The sequence below is a fragment of the Serinus canaria genome, chromosome 14 (assembly GCF_022539315.1).
Source record: "Serinus canaria isolate serCan28SL12 chromosome 14, serCan2020, whole genome shotgun sequence".
Taxonomy (NCBI): Eukaryota; Metazoa; Chordata; class Aves; order Passeriformes; family Fringillidae; genus Serinus; species Serinus canaria.
The window spans coordinates 6,358,935-6,378,470 of record NC_066328.1 but is presented as its reverse complement, the minus strand read 5'-3'; the positions used below and the strand labels follow the sequence as shown (position 1 = coordinate 6,378,470).

Below are 19,536 nucleotides of genomic sequence, written 5' to 3'. Positions count from 1 at the left end.
GATTCCAAAATACCTTTCTCATTTTAAAAAAGCTGATGCATTTGCTATGGCAAAATGATTCCTGGTCCAGTGGGCTACATTCTGTCCCTGGGATGCATACACAGATATTTTATTGAGCTCATTTTGTGTGAATGTATCAAAAACTGGGAGCTGGGTTAGTGTTCAGTGACAGGTGCTGCCATTTTAACTCTAAAAGCAGTGGCAGACTTGGAGCTAACTCAGATGAGCTTGTGCTGCCAGCAAGAGTGGACTTTTTAAAATATTGTTGAACAAGAGAACATTTCTTCCCTTTAGTGAAGAGTTGAATATAAAAGCACTCCAGACTCATCCCTTCTTTCTACACTACTTCCCTTGTGCAGCACAACTGTCTTCTAAGGTAACTATCTGCAAGTAATCCATTGCATACATCCCTGCAAAGTAGACTTGTCTAGTATGTTAGGAGTCTAGCTGCTTCATTGCTAGTACTAGTATCTCTAGCATTTTTTTATTGTTGAGGATGTTCCTGTTTTTAAAGATGCTAACAATGCCAGTCTTTTCCTTTTTTTTTTTTTTTTTTTTTTTTTTTTAATTTAACGGGAACTTAAAAAGGTAAATTATGATATGAGTGAAGCAAAAGGCAAGCTCTACCTCAGGATGGAAAAAAGGGATTTCAACGTTTCAGCAAAGCTAACTTTGACTGGAAGCAGCTACACTAATGCCATTGAAGTGGCACAGACCATGGCCCAGGTTGGTACCGCCCACTGATAGCAAAGGCAGGCTATGACAGGAGGGCACTCAGGGGGTGGCTGCCAAGCAGTGAAGGCCAAATGCAGCTCCTGCTGTTTGAGCTGTTTTGCCCTTGATTTCTCCAGTAGCATGAACAAACATTACAGTGTGGATTAGTTTGAGTTTATATTTGTTTGCTCCTATAGATGGAGCACTCATATAGGATTTATAGGAAATAAGAAAAATAATGTGCTACAAACTGAACCTGTTTTTATCATGCAGGTACCACACATCTCTTTCTCTAAATAAGAAAATATTTCCCAAGTACCTATTGTTGTTTGTGCAATCTGCTGGATTTATTCTGTAATAGTGGGACTCTTGATGTTGTAAGGTTTATCCTGTGAGATAAAAGAAAATCAAACTGAATAATAATCAAAGACTGTTGAAAGGGAATACTCGGTTGTTTATGTATGTTCCATTATTTGCAAAGACAACTTCTGTAGAAATGAAGACAAGTAGAAATGAATAGCTCATATGAGAGCAGTGAGCTTAGAGTATCATTGTACTAGACCTTTTAAAAACATACTCCTACAGGCCCACAGGACTTTGGGGTACCAAAATTACACTCAGGTTTTCCTTCTCAGACAATCTGGGGTTTAACGTTTGCCTTCTTTTATTTTTAGTTAAAAATTCTTCCAAGGCAGCTTGTGTTTATGACAATTTACCAAAAAGGCAACAGAACTCATCTGCTGAGGCACATTGCCCTGTGGGATGGCAAAGAGATAAAGCTAACAGGCACTTACACTGGACTCTTCCCAAAGCTGTCTGGAGGCCATGGCATTCAGGGTAGGTTTCTCAAGTCTTTTACAAGTGTTCAAAGCAGACTTTTAAAATAAACTGCAAAATGCATATTCAAAATGCTTGTCCAAAGGGTTTCAATCCTGGTTTCAATTTAGGTCTTCTAAGGTCTTTGCTTTAAATTCCTGATAGATCTGGCTGTTAGAAACATCCACTTCAGAATTCTCTTTCTGCTTTGTGAATATGGAACATAAAACTTGAGTACTGGGTGCTGAAGGGAACACTGGTCACACTGGCTGCTACCTTGAGGTGTTAAACCCTCCTGTTGAGTCTTTGTGATGTGAAAATAGGGAAGATAAGTGCACTTACCTGTTTGAGTGTTGTAAGCTGTTCCTCTTCCAGCGTAAGGCCGTCTCAGTTTCACACAGATTATTTCCCTGCTTGTTGTTGCTGAAGTTGCTCTGGATGTAGCTGTCAGTCTTTTGGTTATTGCAGGTAGCTACTGTTCTGCTGGTAAATAGAGAGAGGGTTCCTATTCTCACATTTCCTCATGTTGAGCAGACATCAGCCCTTGTGGCTGCTGGGTGGGGGTGTGTGTGAGCAGAGACCACGTTTCCCTGGGAGCCAAGGGATGTCCTGCTGCATATGGGAAAATGTCCTGGGAAGGGTCATGATTCCTGGTGTGAAATGTTACTTGTTTGTTTTCCTTGTAGTGGAACTTCTCCATCCTCTCTCCATCCCTTTTCCACGGCATGTCTGGGCCAACTTATATGTGAAACATTCAGCACGCAGTCACCAGGATGTCCTTACTGTCATTTGGAACGAGAAGGACAAGGTACAGTGGCCCAGAGCAAATAAATTGGTATTCAGGAGGTACCAGGAGGGGTTTTTGGTTTTTCTTTTTAAATAAAAAAGGCACTAAGCAAGCCAGGGAACTTGACTATAAGGCAAACTATCCCCCTTCTTGGATGTATAAAAGTTCTGACTGTGAAAGCTGGGTAGCTGATAATCTTGTAGGAAATATTTTCAGGCCATAGGTTTTTTTTGTTTGCAGTAACCCCACACCTTGCTGCTTAATCAAAGGTAATGAAATGCATAAGCTTCAAAGCACTGGGTAAAGGCCTCTGAGAGTAGGTGGGAAGAATAGCACAAATGTCATGCTTAAAGCAGCTTATGGACAAAGAAATAAAATCAAAGACAAGTGAGCAAGTGTGAGCATTAGTTGAGATTGAGAAGGATGAAGAACTCGTTGCATGGGTATAATACTGGATTTACCCACACAGAAGAGGACACAGACCATGCTTAGCATTTTCAGCTTTATTGATTTAGTCAGAGCTCTTTTGTATTTCATTCTTTCACTCTCCTCCTTATTAGCAAGACTGACAAATGTGGAACAGTTGAAACCAGTCTCTCTTTTCATAAAGTAAGTCATCACTATTTTTTAAAAATATAAAGAATGAAAAGGACAGAACTTGGAGAACAGAGGGTAGGTTGATTTCCAGATGTGATTAACTGGGGACACTTTCCTGACTTGCTGCTAACTGAGCTATCTTTACATGTGCCTCTGAAATGCAGCACCTTGGCTGAGTATTGCATTATTTTCTGAATAATGGAAAGATAGAAGACAATGTATAAAGTATGCTACACACATAAACATAAATGTGCCTGAAAGAGCACTAAATTTTTTTATTTCTTTAATAAGTGTTAAAATTCCAAAATTTACTTCAGCAGTTGTATAGAATGTATTTTTTAGTACTTCTTAAATTACCACAATTATTAAAATCCCACCACTATCTGAATTACCACAAAAAATATTTTTTTCTCAATAACTTAGCAGAATTTAGTTCCTGATGAAGCAAATGCTTTTTCTTGTGCTTTAAGTTTGCAAGCTTTGTCCAATGACTCTGTGGCAGTGCAGCCTGCAGTGCCTAAAGATGAGATCAAAATTAAGTCTCAGCAAACTTAATCATTGTTCATTATTTTAGTAAAAGACAGAGCAGTTCTCTTTTGAATTCAAGCCACAAAAATTGTTCTAATTTTACTATTAATTTGCCTCACTTCTTCAGGAAGGACTTTATTGTGCACATAATTGATCTGAGGACAAGGTACACGGAAATCTTACTGGGTGCATGTTTGAGGTCAGTATGTGAGTGGTGTTTTATTTCACAAGTTCCTTTTCCATCTATTGATGTGGCTCAGATATCAGTGTCATCTTCTCTGAAGATTGGAAGGCACCGGACAAGCTACAGAGCCACTGTTGCCCACCCATTTAATTACACTCTGAAGGAACTGGAGGTGCATTCCCTGTCAGAAAGAAGGGGCAGAAAGTACAACCAGCAGGTGAGATAATGAACCTGGGCTGCAAAAGACTCAGCTGTGATACTGCATTTACTGTGAGTGTGCCTTTCATCCCTGAGAACTGCAAAACCAGGAATCATTCTGAAAAATGTAAAGAGCACCAAGTGCTGTGATCTCCTTGTGTCCAAAGCACCAGCACTGTTTTCTAGCCAACAGCCTTGCACTTTTAGTATTGACCCATTTTGGATGGGAGGAAGCCAGAAGTGCCCAGGAGCCTGCCAAGCAATGAAAATGAGGCAAATTTTGTCCATTTAGCAATGAACAAACTCCCAGCCTGCACATCCAAGAAAAACAAAACAAAACAAAACCAAAAAAAAAAAAAAAAAAAAATCCAACCTCACAATAAAACCAAACCAGAAACCCTTTGATACCCCTGTGAAGAAAATGTAAATTTTTAGATTGTATAGGAAATTGTAACACAAATGTGAAAATGTGCAGGACTAGAAAGGCTTTAAACTATAGTTTTGAAATGCACTTGCAAAGCATATACAGAGAAAAAGAAGAGAAGGAACTCCACAAATCATCCTTCCAGAGCAAATGCTACAGTATAATTTCTGTCTGCCAATGCACTGTGTGGGTCAGGACACTGCAGCTGCTGAGGCTGAAGACTTTCAGCAATAAGCTGTGCCAGCTGTGCAGTGTTTGTTCATCTGAAGCCCTTTGGTGCTTGGGGGTTTGCACAATACTCACTATGGTTCCAGAATCATATTCAGAGGAATAAATTCTCTTGCAGGGTCATTATTGCAGTTGTGCCATTGGTTGCTTAGCATGACAGACTCCAGGCAGCTTCCAGAGAAGGTGACAAAAGCCTTCCATGGCCTTGGTAGTAGAAGTGCAGCTTCCCTGGGTTTGTCTCAGGCCCTGAGCTTCCAGCCACTGAGTTCCACAGAGTTTGAGCATGGCTCTGTGGCAGCTTTCACAGTGGTTCTGTTTTCCTCCAGTGGATGGGGATCATTCTGCTGGTTCTGCTGGACAAATCCTTCTCTGCTTTCAGCTGCAGGTCTCAGGGAATGCTGGGCAGCCTGCTCACCTCCAGCTGGGGCTGGAGGATAAATCCAAGATGGACATCACTGCCTGGGGTGGCTGTGTGACACTCTCTGCAGGCCAGGTATGAGTCTTACATCCCTTGGAAGGGATGAGTATAGCTGAATTTCTGTGTTTGATCCTCACAGAATGATTTTTTTTTCTGTATTGGTTAACATATTAAAGCCTTGAAGTCAACCATTTGTGTATCAGAGAAAGAAAAATTAATGCTGTGAAAAATTCCATACCATGTTGCCAGACATGGTTTTACTTGGGCTGCAGCCTTCCCTCAGGACAGAGCTGTCAGCCCCTTAAGTTTCCTTGGAGAGACTGAAGCAGGGTTTCATGGGTACAGACCATCCAGGGGTTCTCACAGGGTGTGGTTTTGCCCAAGAAAGCTACTGCCCAAGGATATACTGAACACTTTTAAAAAATATTACTTATATGTGTCCATTTTTTCCACTTTACCAGCTTCAGAGAATATTAAGCATGGAACACCTGCATGCATGTGGGTCTCTAGAGCAAAGACCAACATTGTTTAATGAATACCTAGATCTGAAGTGGGATGACAAAAAATTCAAACACAATTTCACGTACGAGGTAAGAGAAGGCAGTTGTATCTGTTGACTCACCATTTTTATGGAAGCAGTTCTCAGTAAATGAGGAATTATTTTGGTTTTTAGATGTACTGTTGAGTGGATTTTAAGAAAACTTCTATAGAGCATTGTTTTTTGTGAAATATCATTATTTCACTTTACCTTTTACATTTTTCTCTACACAGGAAGAATGGTAAATGGAGCATAGTTAAGAAAGAAAGGGTTCTTCCAAACTAGAGGCCTCACCTGTGCCCTAAATTTGCAAAACTTGTAGGATGGGGACTGGTAACAAAGCTGATAACCAAAACATTGACAAATTGAAATGTTATGTTCTGGAAATGTTACCTTAAAATCCTGAAGCTACTGGAATAACAAAACCAGCCCAGGGAGGGGATGAGTGGGCTCCAAGGAGTGTCCAAGATCTTGCTGTCATCTTTTAACTTTCTTGGTTCATTGCAGAGAAATCAACTCTTGTATCCTGATAAGTTTCAGTTAGAAGCTGTTCTGGAAAATATTTTCCTGACCCCATGTGCCAAACAGAAGATTCTGGGTAAAACAGAAACCAACTACTACTCTTTCCTGGATTACTATTCGAGCTTTGAGTTCTGTGACCTTCCAAATGTAAGTCTGACTTAAACACACTGAACCTACTTCAGTTTAAATGTAAATCCTCATTTGGAGACTTAGTTTTCCTCAGCTGCTACTCTTCAGAAGACTTACCATACTCCTGTAGCTTAAATAAATAAACAGTGTCATTTGATGGACTGAGGCAGAAAGGTTCTGCTTGCTACTACAGTGTATTCTGTAGGTCCTTTTATGGCTGTAAACATTCTCACTTCCTCCATGTTCTTTCTTTCCTGTTCCTCTTTCAGAGGTGCTTTATGTTTCTGGAGAATACCAAAACAGGCTCATAAGAGATCAAAAAGGAGACTAGAGAGGAGTAAAAGTGCTTTCCTTCCCCTCTGGGTAAAAGTTTGCTGGGTTTTATGATTGCTCTGCTGGTACTGATGGATTTTTGAACCGTTATGAAACCTTATTTTTCCATTACACACAAACTGAAGGCCCACCCATGATCTTCCTTAGGTGCATGCTGGTCCTCAGCGTTGCTTGTAGACACTCACACAGAACCTGGAACCTGCAATAAATGTCTCTCTCCAGTTCCCAGTGGCTGAAAGACACCTGGTTTCCCTACTTACTGTCAGAGCAGCTCACGCTCTGTTGGCAACAGGAAAAAACTTTTTCCCAGACCAAGGTGTGATAGAACCTGTTTATAATGCAAAGGATGTGTATGCTTGTCACTCCAAAAGCAGGTACCTGTGTGGTTTTGGATAGTTCTCTTCAAAGGTATCATGGTTTAAGCCCAGCTGGAAATGAAGCACCACAGCCACTCATTCAACCCCCTCTCCCTATCCTCTCCCTGTGGAATCGGGAGGACAATCAAAAGTAAAACCTGTATGTTGTACAAAGTAAAATACAATAATAGTTACTACTACTAGTGAAAAGGAAAAGAACTAAACAAAGTGATGCACAAAACTGCTCATCGCCCTCTGCCCAATGCCAGACACCCCTCTTCCCAAACCCAAGTTTGCCTGTTCCAGGTAACTCCCCCCAGTTCATGTACTGGACATGATATTCTGTGGGGTGGAAAATCCCTTTGGCCATGTTGGGACATCTGTCCCAGGTAGGCTTTTGTGCACCTCCTCACTGGCAGAGCATGAGAGACACACAAAAAAAGTCCTTGACTTAGGGTAAATAACAGAGCAAAACCAAAACATCAGTGTGTAAACCAACACCATTCCCACTCCAAATCCCAAACTGTACCAGCTATTGAGAAGAAATTAATAGTATTCACCTCACTTCCCATGTATCCCCAACTTTATCAAAACGTTTGTCTAGAACAGCTGAGAAGAGTAGGAGCAAAAACCATTGGGCATTTTAACAAAATATCCTTCTTTGCAGCTGTTCCTCTGGTTTTAGGTGTAATCACTGAACATGCTTTGTTAGAGCACAGAGACTGAAGATGTAATGAAGACAGTGCTGTGAGGAGCAGGAAGATGTGCTGGTTTCTGAAACTACAAGTTCTGTTTGTGGTCTAATTTCATGAGAATGCTGCCACTGTACAACTTCTTGCTACTCAAAGCAGAGCCAGTTTGTTATGAAGAATTTGGAAGCTTTAACACCTTTTTTGTGCATACTTAGGTAATTGTTTTATCTGGAAAGCACCAGCTCAACAAAGATGACATCATTTTGCTGTCAGAGGGCAGATTCTTCCGCCTTGCTGATCATGGGAGAGATGAGGGGTTGATTGGAATATCCATAAAGAATCAGAGCACTGCTGATGTGAAGAACTATTCTCTGGAAATTGAAGTGAGTTTCTATTTTATTTTACTGGCACTGGCGTTTGGTTTTTAAAGGCCTGCTGCCATCTATTTCCCAAAGAGGTCAGGTGCAGGCAGTGACTGTAAAACAGCAGGCAACATAAAACACTCCTGGTTTCTGTAGTGCTGGCTCAAAAGGAGCAGTTAGGCAGCATCCACGTGGTGTGACTGACAAAGGAAGGCACCACCGGGAGTTCTCTGTAGAGCTGTCACAAGTAAAGCAAGTGTCTTTCTGGTGGAGTGTATCAATTTTAAGAGGCTGTGTGCTGTTCTAATTCCCCTTCAGCATGACTGCTCTGTTGTGTGAGATACGGGGTTTTCACCTCGTCAGAAGAAAGAGGGAAACAAAATACAATGCTTACACAAAGCATAATTTGCCAGAAGAAAAGAACTAGCAAAAAACCAAAAACCGAAACAAAAACAACCAAAAAAAAACCCCTAAAAAAGGCACAAACCAGCTCATATGTTGCTCATTCTGAGACAAATCTCATCGTTTTTCTCTCCCCTCCCCCTAGTTTTGCATTTACTTTTAATTTCCTGTGAAATTAAAATGGTGGAGAGGCAGATGGAAACAACAGAGTGAGGTAAAAAACTAACAGGGTTGGCACCATCCAAACTCTTCATTATTAGGAATGTGGATAGTTAGGCACTGAGACAATAGATCATCCCTTAACAAAATTATGATGATGATTTAATCAGTAACAAATACTAAATTATTTTTCCATTCCTCTCTCTTTAGAGAAGAGAGAGATTAAATGAGTATCAGCTGCTCTGCGTGAGCTTGCTTCATTCTGTGTTTTGGAATAAATGACACAAATCAGCAGCTTCACAGAGAACTGACTGGGACATTGTTTATTTCAGTGCTTCCATTAAAATTTTGTCCACAATTCTCGTGCTATTCAGTCATTCAGCTCCTGGGCCAATCACTCTGATGCCTGTGCCTCTCTCGGTGTAATTCCTGCATAGTGCAGGAGCACTGGGAAACATTTCCCTCACCACTTATCCTTTTGTGGGAAGCACTGATATTTGAGCACCATCTCTCAATGATCATTAATTCTGTGTGGTGGCTTTGAATAAATGTTTTTCCTTTATGGCTGCAGTTAAGAGCCTTTGAAGATATTTGGCTAGGCCTGACAGGAACTGCTGCTTCCTCATCTGTCCAGAGCCAAATCCTGGTGGAGGGGATTATTGATCAGAAAGAGAAAGTAAAAGTAGCTGCTTCAAAAGGAAAGGAGTGCTTTCAGTACTACATGGGGTATCTGCAAGGTATGTATCTCACTGACCATGCTCTCAGCCTAGGACTTCATTTTAGGTAATCCTGCAAACAACAGGGAGCTGGACTTGATGATCCTGATGGGTCCTTTCCAGCTGGAGCCATTCTGCAACTCTCAGTGTCATTGCTCTGAAGACACAGGAAGAAAGTCATGTCCCTAGCATGGAGCTACTCATTTCATTCAAGCTATGGTCTTTCAGATAAAGAAAAGCTGAAGTTTAAAATCTGTTATAAAGCTCAGCTTGGGACATATTTTTGTATGATTACAATAGATGGTAACAAAATACAGGATTAATTTCCTCTTGATTTAACCATCCTAAAGTTTTGTGCCTTGTTTAAAATAATTCTAAATTCAATAAAGGAAATGAGAGAGGCATCTCCAGAGACTGACTGTACCACATGCTGGAACAGCTGAACTGGGATGTGCGAACTGGGATGTGTGCAATCACTGCCTGCAGGGGATTGTCTCACAGCACTCAGCTCTGACTGACAATAGAGAGAAAAAAACGGCCGTTGTTTCAAGTTTGCCTGAATTCTAGATGAGTAAAGTGAGGTGAAATGAGCTGCAAGAGGTGGGGCTCATCCACATTTCAGCTCCTGTTAGAGTTGGGTGCAAACCAAATAGATTTGGTGGTATCCCAGTTGTCTCAAACTCAAGTTGCTTACAATCTCAGCCCTTGTTTCACTTATGGATTTGCTATTCCATGCTTCTGCATGGTTCTCAGATTCATGTCCTCATCTGTGCATGCTATGATGTTTTGGAGATTAGGACCATTAGTTTGTGAATCACTGAAGTCAGAAGTTTGTAGAAATGACTCCGCTCTCTTAACCCAGATTCTACGTGCACCTTGCCAACCACTTGTTTATGCTCATCAGTGCTTCTGTGGAAACGACCTGTGTGTGTGGTGGGTGGAACTGACAGGCTTTCATTTAAGGCCTGAGCAGTTTTGAAACATCTGCAACAAAGGACAGTGAGGACTAAAGTAGAAAAAAAGGCCTTGTAAATCAGTGTGACTGAGATTTAGATTTACATTAATCCAGTGCTTCATTTGCAGTAGCAAATCTGTGTAATTCATTAACAAGCCACACAGAAGAGATCAAATCCTGACACTGATCTAATTCTCTTGTTTATCTCTTCTGTTTTGTTTTAGTTTTTTCCTCCACACCTAACTCTAATCAAGCTCTGATTGATCACCTAAGTAATTAAAAGCTGGCTTTAAACAATGTCTCCCAATGTTGTTCCTGTAAATGAAGGCTCTTTTTTCATTCCTTAAGGGGATTTGGAAGAAGGAGTGGAAGTCAGTGCTTGTTCTGATGGGAAGCAGATGGCTGCCATTAACACCTATCTCAGCATCAATGGTAAAAGGCAGGAAAACGTGGGACAAGTAACTCTAGCAGCTGCTAATGGAAGCTTGAGTTTTCTGGCCCATGGATGTGGGGAGCCGGTTCTTAAGGCTGAGGTGAGACCCTTGAGTGGCTGTTAACTGCAGCGTGATTTTCCCAGAATTTTATTTGTTATTTTGAGGGAGCACCTTCCATGCAGGGAGTTTGCTGAGTAACCAGGCAAAATTATGCAATGTTTTAATTATTTTCACGTTGATGTGAGAAGTTACCACGGTGAGAACTAAGAAATTCAGCCATGCCTAGAGATAGAAAATACAGGGCCCTCTTCTAACAGAGGATCCACTTAGGAGGGCAAGAAAATAAAGTGAGAGCAGAGGTAACTGTTCAGCTTATTGGTTACAAAACTAATGATCAGAATCCTGAATGGACTTTCACTTTCAGTAGGGTAGGGTTTCACATACTCTCTACTTGGGGAAGGCTTTTTACTTTTTACCGTTTGTCTGTTCTGTTCCCTTGTCTGCATTGAAAAATGCAGAAGTAGTTTCCCCTAAGAAATGTGAGTGTGGGTGTTTGCCGGCTTTTAAACTAGTACAAACTTTGAATGATGTGGATCCAGTACAAACAGTTTTAAGTAATGAATTCGAGGTTTTAACAATCTTCTCACAGAACAAACTTAATGAAATTGGGAGCCTTTTGAAAGCCACACTGAATGAGAAGATAAAGAAGTTTGATGGATACCTGTGGAGATTCAGGAGATCAGTAAGTATCTGTACATGATCTGTGAAAACACCATGAAGTGTTCATGTAGTGTTAGTTAAACATCATTATATTGCCTGCAGCTGTTTTGTTTTGCTCAAACATTTCAGTGATTACTCCTGTGCTGACCTGTATACAGAGACAAAAAGCGTTTAATGGTGGAGATCGTGTGTCTTGGCACCAACGCTGCAGAGTCAGAATTGCCTCGCAATGAAGTCAAAGCTTTGCTTGAGATCACTGTGTGTTTTAAATTGCTTCTTTTTTGGAATCACTGTAGGTGCAGCGTGTTGTTTTCCTGTCTGAAGCAGCTGGCTGGCCTTCAATGGCTTTGCAAAGGGCAGCAGGATTCCTGCAAAATGGGGCTACAGCTGTCACCCAGATGTGGAAGCAAAGTGGAATTGGGCACATTCTGAGAAGCAAGATTCCACTTTACCTGGAGAAAATTCAAGATGTTGTCCAGCAAATGCAGAATGAATTACAAAGTAAGCAGAATGGAGCAAAGCAAGAAGAGGGACAATGTCAGTGCAGGGCAAACCAAACTTCACTGTAAACTATAAAACATACTGAACAACACAAGGGTTTCTATTTTGATCTAGTGCTGACCTTGGCTCTTAGTGTACAGAGTGGGAGCCTTGATGCAATAAGCTCTAAGAAGGCTCTCTGGGAGCACCTTTCTAATGAAATCAGTGGTGAGGCTTTTTCTCGGTCGCAGGAGGCTGGGTTCAATTGGATGAGAAGAGAGTCCTTAATTCCTAAGCTGAAGTATTTCTGGTAACAGTTCCCTGGCAAGCCTTTCCTCCCAAAGGGCTGTTCATATCCCTCCTTGAGTTTTTAATGCTTGTACTAATTGGATTTCACTTGATCTGGTTTTTTCCAAGCCTATCCGGTAGCCACTAATTCACTGTTCAGCTGGACTGTGGCCCATACTGAAACCTTTGAGAAATGTGGTCAGCTGGAATTAGCTGGAGAACCTTCAGTTCTCACAAGGGTAAAACCTCCCTTGGGGCCACTTAGCTCTAGGCTATTCCCTCTCAAAAGCTGAATTTGGTTGATTTACCATGCTTGAAATCAGTTGTGACCAAAGTGTCCTGTTGCTCAGCAGCAATGTATTTATAAGGGGTCAGGGCCAGAGCTAAATGGCTCTTCCAGTTCACAGCTGTGCAATGTGCCTGACTGCCATGGAAACACAGCTGTCTCTTGTACTTTTCTGTGCTTCACTTATGCAGCAAGTTGGGTGGAAACAAAGAATCAAACAGCCACTTCCTACCAAACCAGCTAAGGTTTGTCTCATTAATGTGTTTGCTTCAGGGCCATTAGCAACTTTGAAAGATGCTTACTACGATGTAACCTTGAAGCCACTGGATGAAGTCTGGAAAGAGAAGACAGAAGAGCACATGAAGAAAATCCTGGCTTTCTTACCCAAGATTGTAAAAGATGTGTGGCTAATGGAACCAATTCAGATGGCATTACAGGTTGTGAAAGCAGGCTTGGATATGGTTGGTATAACTCCGTTCTCCATTTCTGATTCAAGGCCTACAAATTTAAGTCTCAGCTTTGAACTATAGTTAACCATTTTTGTTTATGGAAATAGTGTAGTTGTCTTTCCACCCAATAAGCCTGTGCACAGCTGATTTACTGTTCTTGCAATATTTGTCCTGCTTTGAAAGAGTACTTTTCCAGCTAGAGGAGAGGTTGTTTTACTAGTTCTGGAATCACAGCAGCAGTAATCTGTCCTCCATGTAGCTTTTACTTTTCTTGCATAGAGAAGAGAATTTGTGATTCAAATAAACAAGTGTACAAATATGTGAGCTCTTCTAGTTGAAATGAAAAGCATGAAAGATATATCATAAGGCTAATTTATATTATTCAAGATACCAGTCCTTTCTGAACTACTGAAGCACATTAACTTAGTGAAGAATTGCTATACTTTAAGTCATGTTATTTAGCAGGAATATACTTCTGTCCATTGGTGGTGTGACTAGAGTCTGTCCTCTGGATATTATTAACCTCTACATGACAAGATGCTGTCAGACAGGAGACAAACGCAAGAGACACTGAAGTGGTATTTTGCATTTCTTGATTTGAAACTCATTTGCAAGTACTGACCCTGCCCTGAAGTCATGCTGAAATTGCTTTTATGATCTGTGACTCTCCAACAGGCTACCCAGCAGATGCTCAGGTGGGCAGAGGCCACGTTTTCCAGAGCTGTGAGCAAGATCCGGAAGCCCTTACTGAACCTGTACAGTTTTTCACCCAGGTAACTGGTGGTTTTGTAGGATCCCTGCTCTGGGCAGTGTTCCAAAAGGATGTGTGCATAGTTACTCTTCCTGTCAGTGTGCAGCTGAGGGTTCTGGACAGCCACCCAACCACTCTTTGCTTTGGTCACATGGCATCCTAATGTTTATTTCTGTGGGCTGCCAGACCCACTGTGTTTGAAAGGAGCTACTGGGCAGCCAACAGGGTATTAGTAACTGATAACTGGCCTGAGGTGACCTGGGGAAGTGCAGCTCTTGGCCAGAGTAGGATTGTGTTTTGCTGTTCTAACCAGACTACAGTTCTTATGAATATTTCACTTCAACATTTCTAATAATAAAACAACAGCAATTCATCAGTTCAGCAGATAAGGGGTGTTCTCTTTGTATTCTGCAGGAACTGTTCAGTGGCAGGAAAGCTGCCAGTACTACCTAAAGCAGACCTGTCCCTGCAGCTGGCAAATGTTACCACTTACCTCATTGGAGAAAAACTAATGAGGCCTCTGCAAGACCTCTACAATCTCAACATACTTGCAGAGTACTATAGAATCAAAAGGAGGATGATGGAGAGCCCCTTTGAATGTAAGCCCTTTCAAAGTTCTGCTTTGTTTTGCACCTGGGTCTATTTCCACTTAGTACTGTATTTTAAAAATTGTATCTGGAATAGGAGTTTACATAGAGATGGTCACTAATTATAATAATTTTCTTGTTAACTTACATATAGTCTTTCTTGTGAGATAGTGATGGTATGTATAAGATCAACACTCTGGGCAAGGCTGGCATGGAGTAACGTTGCTCTACTTAATAAGCATGCAAATTTTGTAACTCTTTACACTTCCTACTCTTGAGACTAGAAACAGCAGGTGGTATTTATTTGCCTTATCCATATGCTCTTGTGAGTTGATACTATGGTTCGCTGCCAGTCTCACCTGCTGGATCTCTGTCCTGGGACAGAGGTTTGGACACTGGTGACTTCACCTCTGCTGCCTCTACAATGAGCAAGCTCAGCCCTACCAAAACTTCATCAACAGTACTGCCTGTAAAAGTATTGCTAAATGCTAAAGGAATGCACCAACAGTCCCAACTGTCCCTTAGAGAGAATGGCCTTTCCAGAAAACCCTTTTTAATGGCTTCCTCCCAGTACAGAGAGCTGTGAAAGAGCTGCTAGTGACCCAATAATCTGAGTCATCTATCAGCAGAGTTTCCTGGATTGCAGCTGTTTGATGCACTGATTTGGAAGGGTCATTTTTTGAGAATTAATATTCTTGTGTTTTCTGCATAAGAATGTATAATGTGTGTGTGATTATAAATGTGACTGTCAAGTAGTACAATGACAAATCAAGATGAGCTCTGAATCCCAGTTCAAGTTTATCAAAGTTTTATGGCACTCAGGTAAATCTGTAACAAAAAATAAATCATTAAATTGTTTTGTTTCTGAGAAAAGTCTTGTTGCAGAGCAACTACATTGTAACTAATTAAAATGTAAGTGTAGTAATATCACTGTAATAATAAGTTGAGAAATTATTTTAAGAGTATGACGGCAAGAAGCTATGTGTTGCAGTATGTGCAGCATTTACTGCTCTGTGGAAAACTCACTGATGTTTCTTCTGAAATACCATTCTCCAGATCATGCTATGTTAGTGGGGACCAAGCATCTTGTGACTTTTGATGGAAAAATGTATGATTTGGCATCAAAGTGCAGTGTACTTCTTGCCAAGGATTTTGTTCACAGTGCTTTCACTGTGATACTAAATGAGGAAACTAGGAACTCAAGATCCCTGTATGTGGAGATGAATCAGACTGTGATCACTATCCACCCACAACTGAAGGTAGGAAGATCAAGTCAAATATTTTTTATTTTTGGCAATAATTTTCTTCAGCTGACAAAAAAAGTTTTTAAAATATTAATGCTCAAAATATAGATCAGAAGCACTCTCAGCCAATGGCTTTAAAGTAACAGCTTCTTAAAAAGAAAATACCTCTCCAAAACAAAACCAGTTTAACTCAAGGGCTGCCTCTTTGCTCTCTATATATATATGACAGACACTTTTTAACTTTCCTCTGACACGGTCTAAGAGAATGGCACTGAGAGGGAGACTTGTGCTTTTTGCTCTTTCAGAAGTTTAACACAACTCTGTTCTTATTCCCTTAATTCTTATTCCTTGTTCTTATTCTAATTCTGGGCTAAATTGGCCTCATTGCACCTGCAAATCCACTGTGCTTGCCTGTGACTGAACCTTCACTATGACAGGTGTGAAACTGCATTTTCATTTTAAAACAGATATCCAAGATGTATAACTTCTCCTCTGTGGAAGAGAACTGCCAAGCCCTGGATCAATCCCTTGAAAACAGTACGATGAATTCAAGGCAAGGAACCAACAAAATAGAAGTATCTGATCAGAAAGGAGTTTCTGTCTCTTGTGACTTTCAGTATGATCTCTGTACTGTCACTCTGGCTGGGTGGCACCATGGTGAGCATCAATCATGCAGCTGTTGTCAGCTGTTAGTCATTTTTGCTATCTCTCTGAATTATCTGTATTACTGGTAGTACCAGCATCTGTGCTTTCACTTTTTTTTTCCCCCTCTTCATCTACAGCCACCCTGGAAAATGGCCCTAGGCATTCCCAGTAATTGCCAAATAGAGCATGGAATGCACCATTCCAGGGAGAAGAGCAAGCTATGGGTTACATAGAATTACAACATTGAATTGTTGATTCAATGCTATAAAGCAGACAGAAATCAGTGGCAGAGGTACTGCAGTCAGCCCAGCCCCAGAATCTCTCTTGAAATCTGCTCTAGAGCGGGCTTAGCTTGTCAGACCTGCAAGACAGCTACAGAGGGAGACCCAAAACCTCACAGAGTTTTTGTATACTTGGAATGCATTCATGTACCATCCATGTACCCCACACTATTCTGAAAGTCACCCTTCAGGAACGGATCTGTTGCTGTGATGTGCTCAGAAGGCCACGAGCACCTGAGACATGAGATGGCAATGCAGGCTGGGCAGCTTCCCCTCTTCCACAATACAGCTGAACCTGCTGGACAGAATAATCAGAGCCCAGAGACAGCTGCTGTAATATTCCTGCACCTACTCCTGACAATTCCTATTTTACTCCCTTCCAATTTTCTCCCAGGTGTTTCAGCTGGGCTTTTTGGTACCAATGATAATGAAGCTGGAAACGAATGGATGGTACCTAATGGTTCCTTCACTGACAACGTGAAAGAGTTCACCCAGAGCTGGCAGGTAATGAGCTGAGGGGCTCCTGTGTGCAGGGCTGCTGACAGAGGGCACTGTTTGACATGCTGGGTTGGCTCAGATGAACCAAAGCTCAATAGTGAAAATAGCAGCGCACTGCATTGTTTCGTTGTGTCTAACCAGGGAAAAGGTTGCACGTATTTGCTAAAAACTGTTCAAGAATTCCCCACAAACAGGCATTAAATATTTTTGGCCTAGGTAGTAAGGTAAAACATAGAAGTGGCTGTTGATTTTAGCAGAAACTGATACTGGAGCTAAGTATCTTTGATGTTTTCCTCCTTAGAGCACCTTCTCCTGGAATGCAGGGACAGGTGCTACTAGGTCTGGGCCAAATCTGTACATTCATCACTCAGGCCACAGTCTGAAGTTTTCTTTAGAGCTGTTAGTTCTAGCTGGGTATGTTGAGCCTCTTAATTTTCTTTGTTCTTCATGCTTTACATCTCATCAATAAACAAAACTTTAGAAACAAATCTGTATTTGAAAGTAAATTTGTTCTCCATCCCCACACCACTAAGTATTCAGACCTTTTTGGAAGGTTAGCTGCTGCTGTCAGTTACTGACTTGCATAAAAAGACTCCTATAACTACCATAAATAAATGTTGTAACAATTTTATACCAGTAACTCTGGTTTATAGCTCTGCTTAATTAATTTACTGAGTCATCAGCTGCAAGTAATCTAAATACACAAATGTGCAGTTGTACAGAACCATTTGTGAGTGGAACCTACCAAGAAAAGAAGCCTTAACATGCTCTCAGGCCATGTTAACAGGATCCTCTAAATCCCTTCCAAATCTAATTTTAAGAATCTATTACCAAAAAGAAAAGGAACCAGCATCTTACTACCACAAAGATTTTGTGACTCTTCCATTTATCTTGTCTCACAGATGTCTGAGTTCTGGGAACAGAAATCTCATTTTCAGCTTTATGTTGGTACTTTACTGTAAAAGAGAGAATTGCTTCAAGTATCTTGTACTTCTTGCTGTTGCAGAGATGAGCTTGCAGCCTGTGTTTATGTTAATAAACATGGGGCAGGATCCCAATGTGACTGACCATAGGCACAATCTTCTTTATTGCTACAAATATTAACTTCTAATATACTCAGAAAATGCAGAACTCCCCAGAGACATTGGGCAAAAGAATCAGTTAAAAGCAATATATAAGAAACTGAGGGTCATACAGACCCTCAGTTTAGGGGCAGAATGGCTGCACTTGAACTATTGATTGGAAGGGCTCACACTGAACTGTGAACTCTGACTGCAGCTTGTTCCCAGGAGCTTTATCACAGCCTTTGCCGTGCACTGACCTTGCAAAGGACGTCAGCAGAGCTCCACCATCACAAGGCCAAGGCTGCACAACAGGAAGGGACTGAGTGGCTGGCTCCTGCAGGATGAGGGTAGCAAAGTAAACTGCCAGTTCATTTTCCTTAGTAAGTAAAGGAACTACAGTTTACACTTGCCTGAAGAACTTCTTGGTGGTGTGGTTTTATTGTTCTTTTTTTTAAAGCCACCTTTACCTATGAATAATCCAGCAAGGGTTTCAATAATCCAGCAAAGCTTCTCATGGAAGCTTTTCTCCCTCCATGAGAAAGATCTAGTAAAAGCACAACTTTGACCTGTCAGATCTATAGAAAACTACCTACTATGTCAGCAACTACACACCAAAATCCTTCAGTGAATAACAGAATCAACAGCAAAAGGAAACAAGACCTAATCTGTGAGGTGCCTCTCAATATTAATGAACAATAAACATGAGAGCAGGGTACTGAGCTGCCCATATCGTCCTTCAACCAGCTCACACTGGAAATCTGAAGAACTCCTCCTACCCTGATGTATGCAAAAAAACCCACAAACTACACCAACTTCAGTAATTCTGTTTTCCCAGGTGAATAAGTGCAGTCTTGTACAGAAGAAAGAGAAGCCATGTTCAATTACAGCTAAGCAAAACATCTGCAAAGTGTTCTTTGAAGAACCACATTCACTTCTTAGGAACTGCTTCAAAGTTGTAAGTAGAACCTCAGCCAGAGGCACTGTCTTAATTATGTGTCATACTTCCATGGAGGTCACATTGCAAGGATACAGAAGTTTACTTGCAGAGACTTTAGAAGTAATCAAGACAGCAATCCAGACAGAAAAAGGTGTTTTTATCACCATAAATATAAATGGAGGTTGTTGACATCTATAGTGGCATGACTACATTGCTCTTTAGGATACAGGTCTAGAATTTGGAAACAGAAATAACCTCCTCAGTGTTAGGAAGGAAATAAAGGTTTATGAATGGTCCTAACCAGGCAGGAGGGAGGGGACACAACCCAAACCTCTGGGTTTTCCTACAGGTCCCTCCTAACTCCTCCCTTTGTACCCAGGTGGAGCCCAAGCCATTCTACACCATGTGTACACAGGACACCTGTGACTCCCCAGCCTTGGGGGCTGCCTGCAGCTTAGCAGCAGCTTTTGTTCATTTGTGCAACAGGAATTTTGTCCCTGTGCAAATCCCTCCACAGTGGTAAGTTTCATTTCTTTTACCACCCTGAATATTGTGACTGCATTGCTCCAGTACTTACATGTCTGTAATGCAAGAACACATGAGAAAATAAAACTAATGAATCTGACCGTGGCCATGAGCAAAACTGATCCTATTCCCAGAAATGTTCTTCTTGCCTCTTGGCTACCTCCCCTTCCTGCTGTTCACTCAGGAGCACACCAGAGCCCATCCACTGCACACTCCCTACTGCCTTTCTTATTTTGTCCTTGGTGCTGTGCAACAGAGGCAGAAGGATACCTGCAGAATACTGTGTAAT

The 19,536-nt window shown here is 41.2% G+C and overlaps 1 protein-coding gene across 1 annotated transcript in view; it reads left to right on the top strand.

The window, feature by feature from the left end:
- The window catches only part of LOC103817726 (uncharacterized), a 73,667-nt gene that overhangs the window by 51,241 nt on the left and 2,890 nt on the right, over window positions 1-19,536 (top strand). Inside the window, exons 50-69 of the mRNA XM_050980277.1 lie at window positions 589-726; window positions 1,389-1,551; window positions 2,217-2,376; window positions 3,489-3,843; window positions 4,856-4,969; window positions 5,356-5,484; window positions 5,940-6,101; window positions 7,680-7,847; window positions 8,959-9,124; window positions 10,407-10,591; window positions 11,142-11,234; window positions 11,509-11,713; window positions 12,540-12,727; window positions 13,391-13,488; window positions 13,881-14,065; window positions 15,110-15,312; window positions 15,765-15,954; window positions 16,618-16,727; window positions 18,621-18,740; window positions 19,102-19,241. Of these exons, the coding sequence (XP_050836234.1) occupies window positions 589-726; window positions 1,389-1,551; window positions 2,217-2,376; window positions 3,489-3,843; window positions 4,856-4,969; window positions 5,356-5,484; window positions 5,940-6,101; window positions 7,680-7,847; window positions 8,959-9,124; window positions 10,407-10,591; window positions 11,142-11,234; window positions 11,509-11,713; window positions 12,540-12,727; window positions 13,391-13,488; window positions 13,881-14,065; window positions 15,110-15,312; window positions 15,765-15,954; window positions 16,618-16,727; window positions 18,621-18,740; window positions 19,102-19,241 (3,272 nt within the window). The remainder of the gene's footprint in view (window positions 1-588; window positions 727-1,388; window positions 1,552-2,216; window positions 2,377-3,488; window positions 3,844-4,855; window positions 4,970-5,355; window positions 5,485-5,939; window positions 6,102-7,679; window positions 7,848-8,958; window positions 9,125-10,406; window positions 10,592-11,141; window positions 11,235-11,508; window positions 11,714-12,539; window positions 12,728-13,390; window positions 13,489-13,880; window positions 14,066-15,109; window positions 15,313-15,764; window positions 15,955-16,617; window positions 16,728-18,620; window positions 18,741-19,101; window positions 19,242-19,536) is intronic.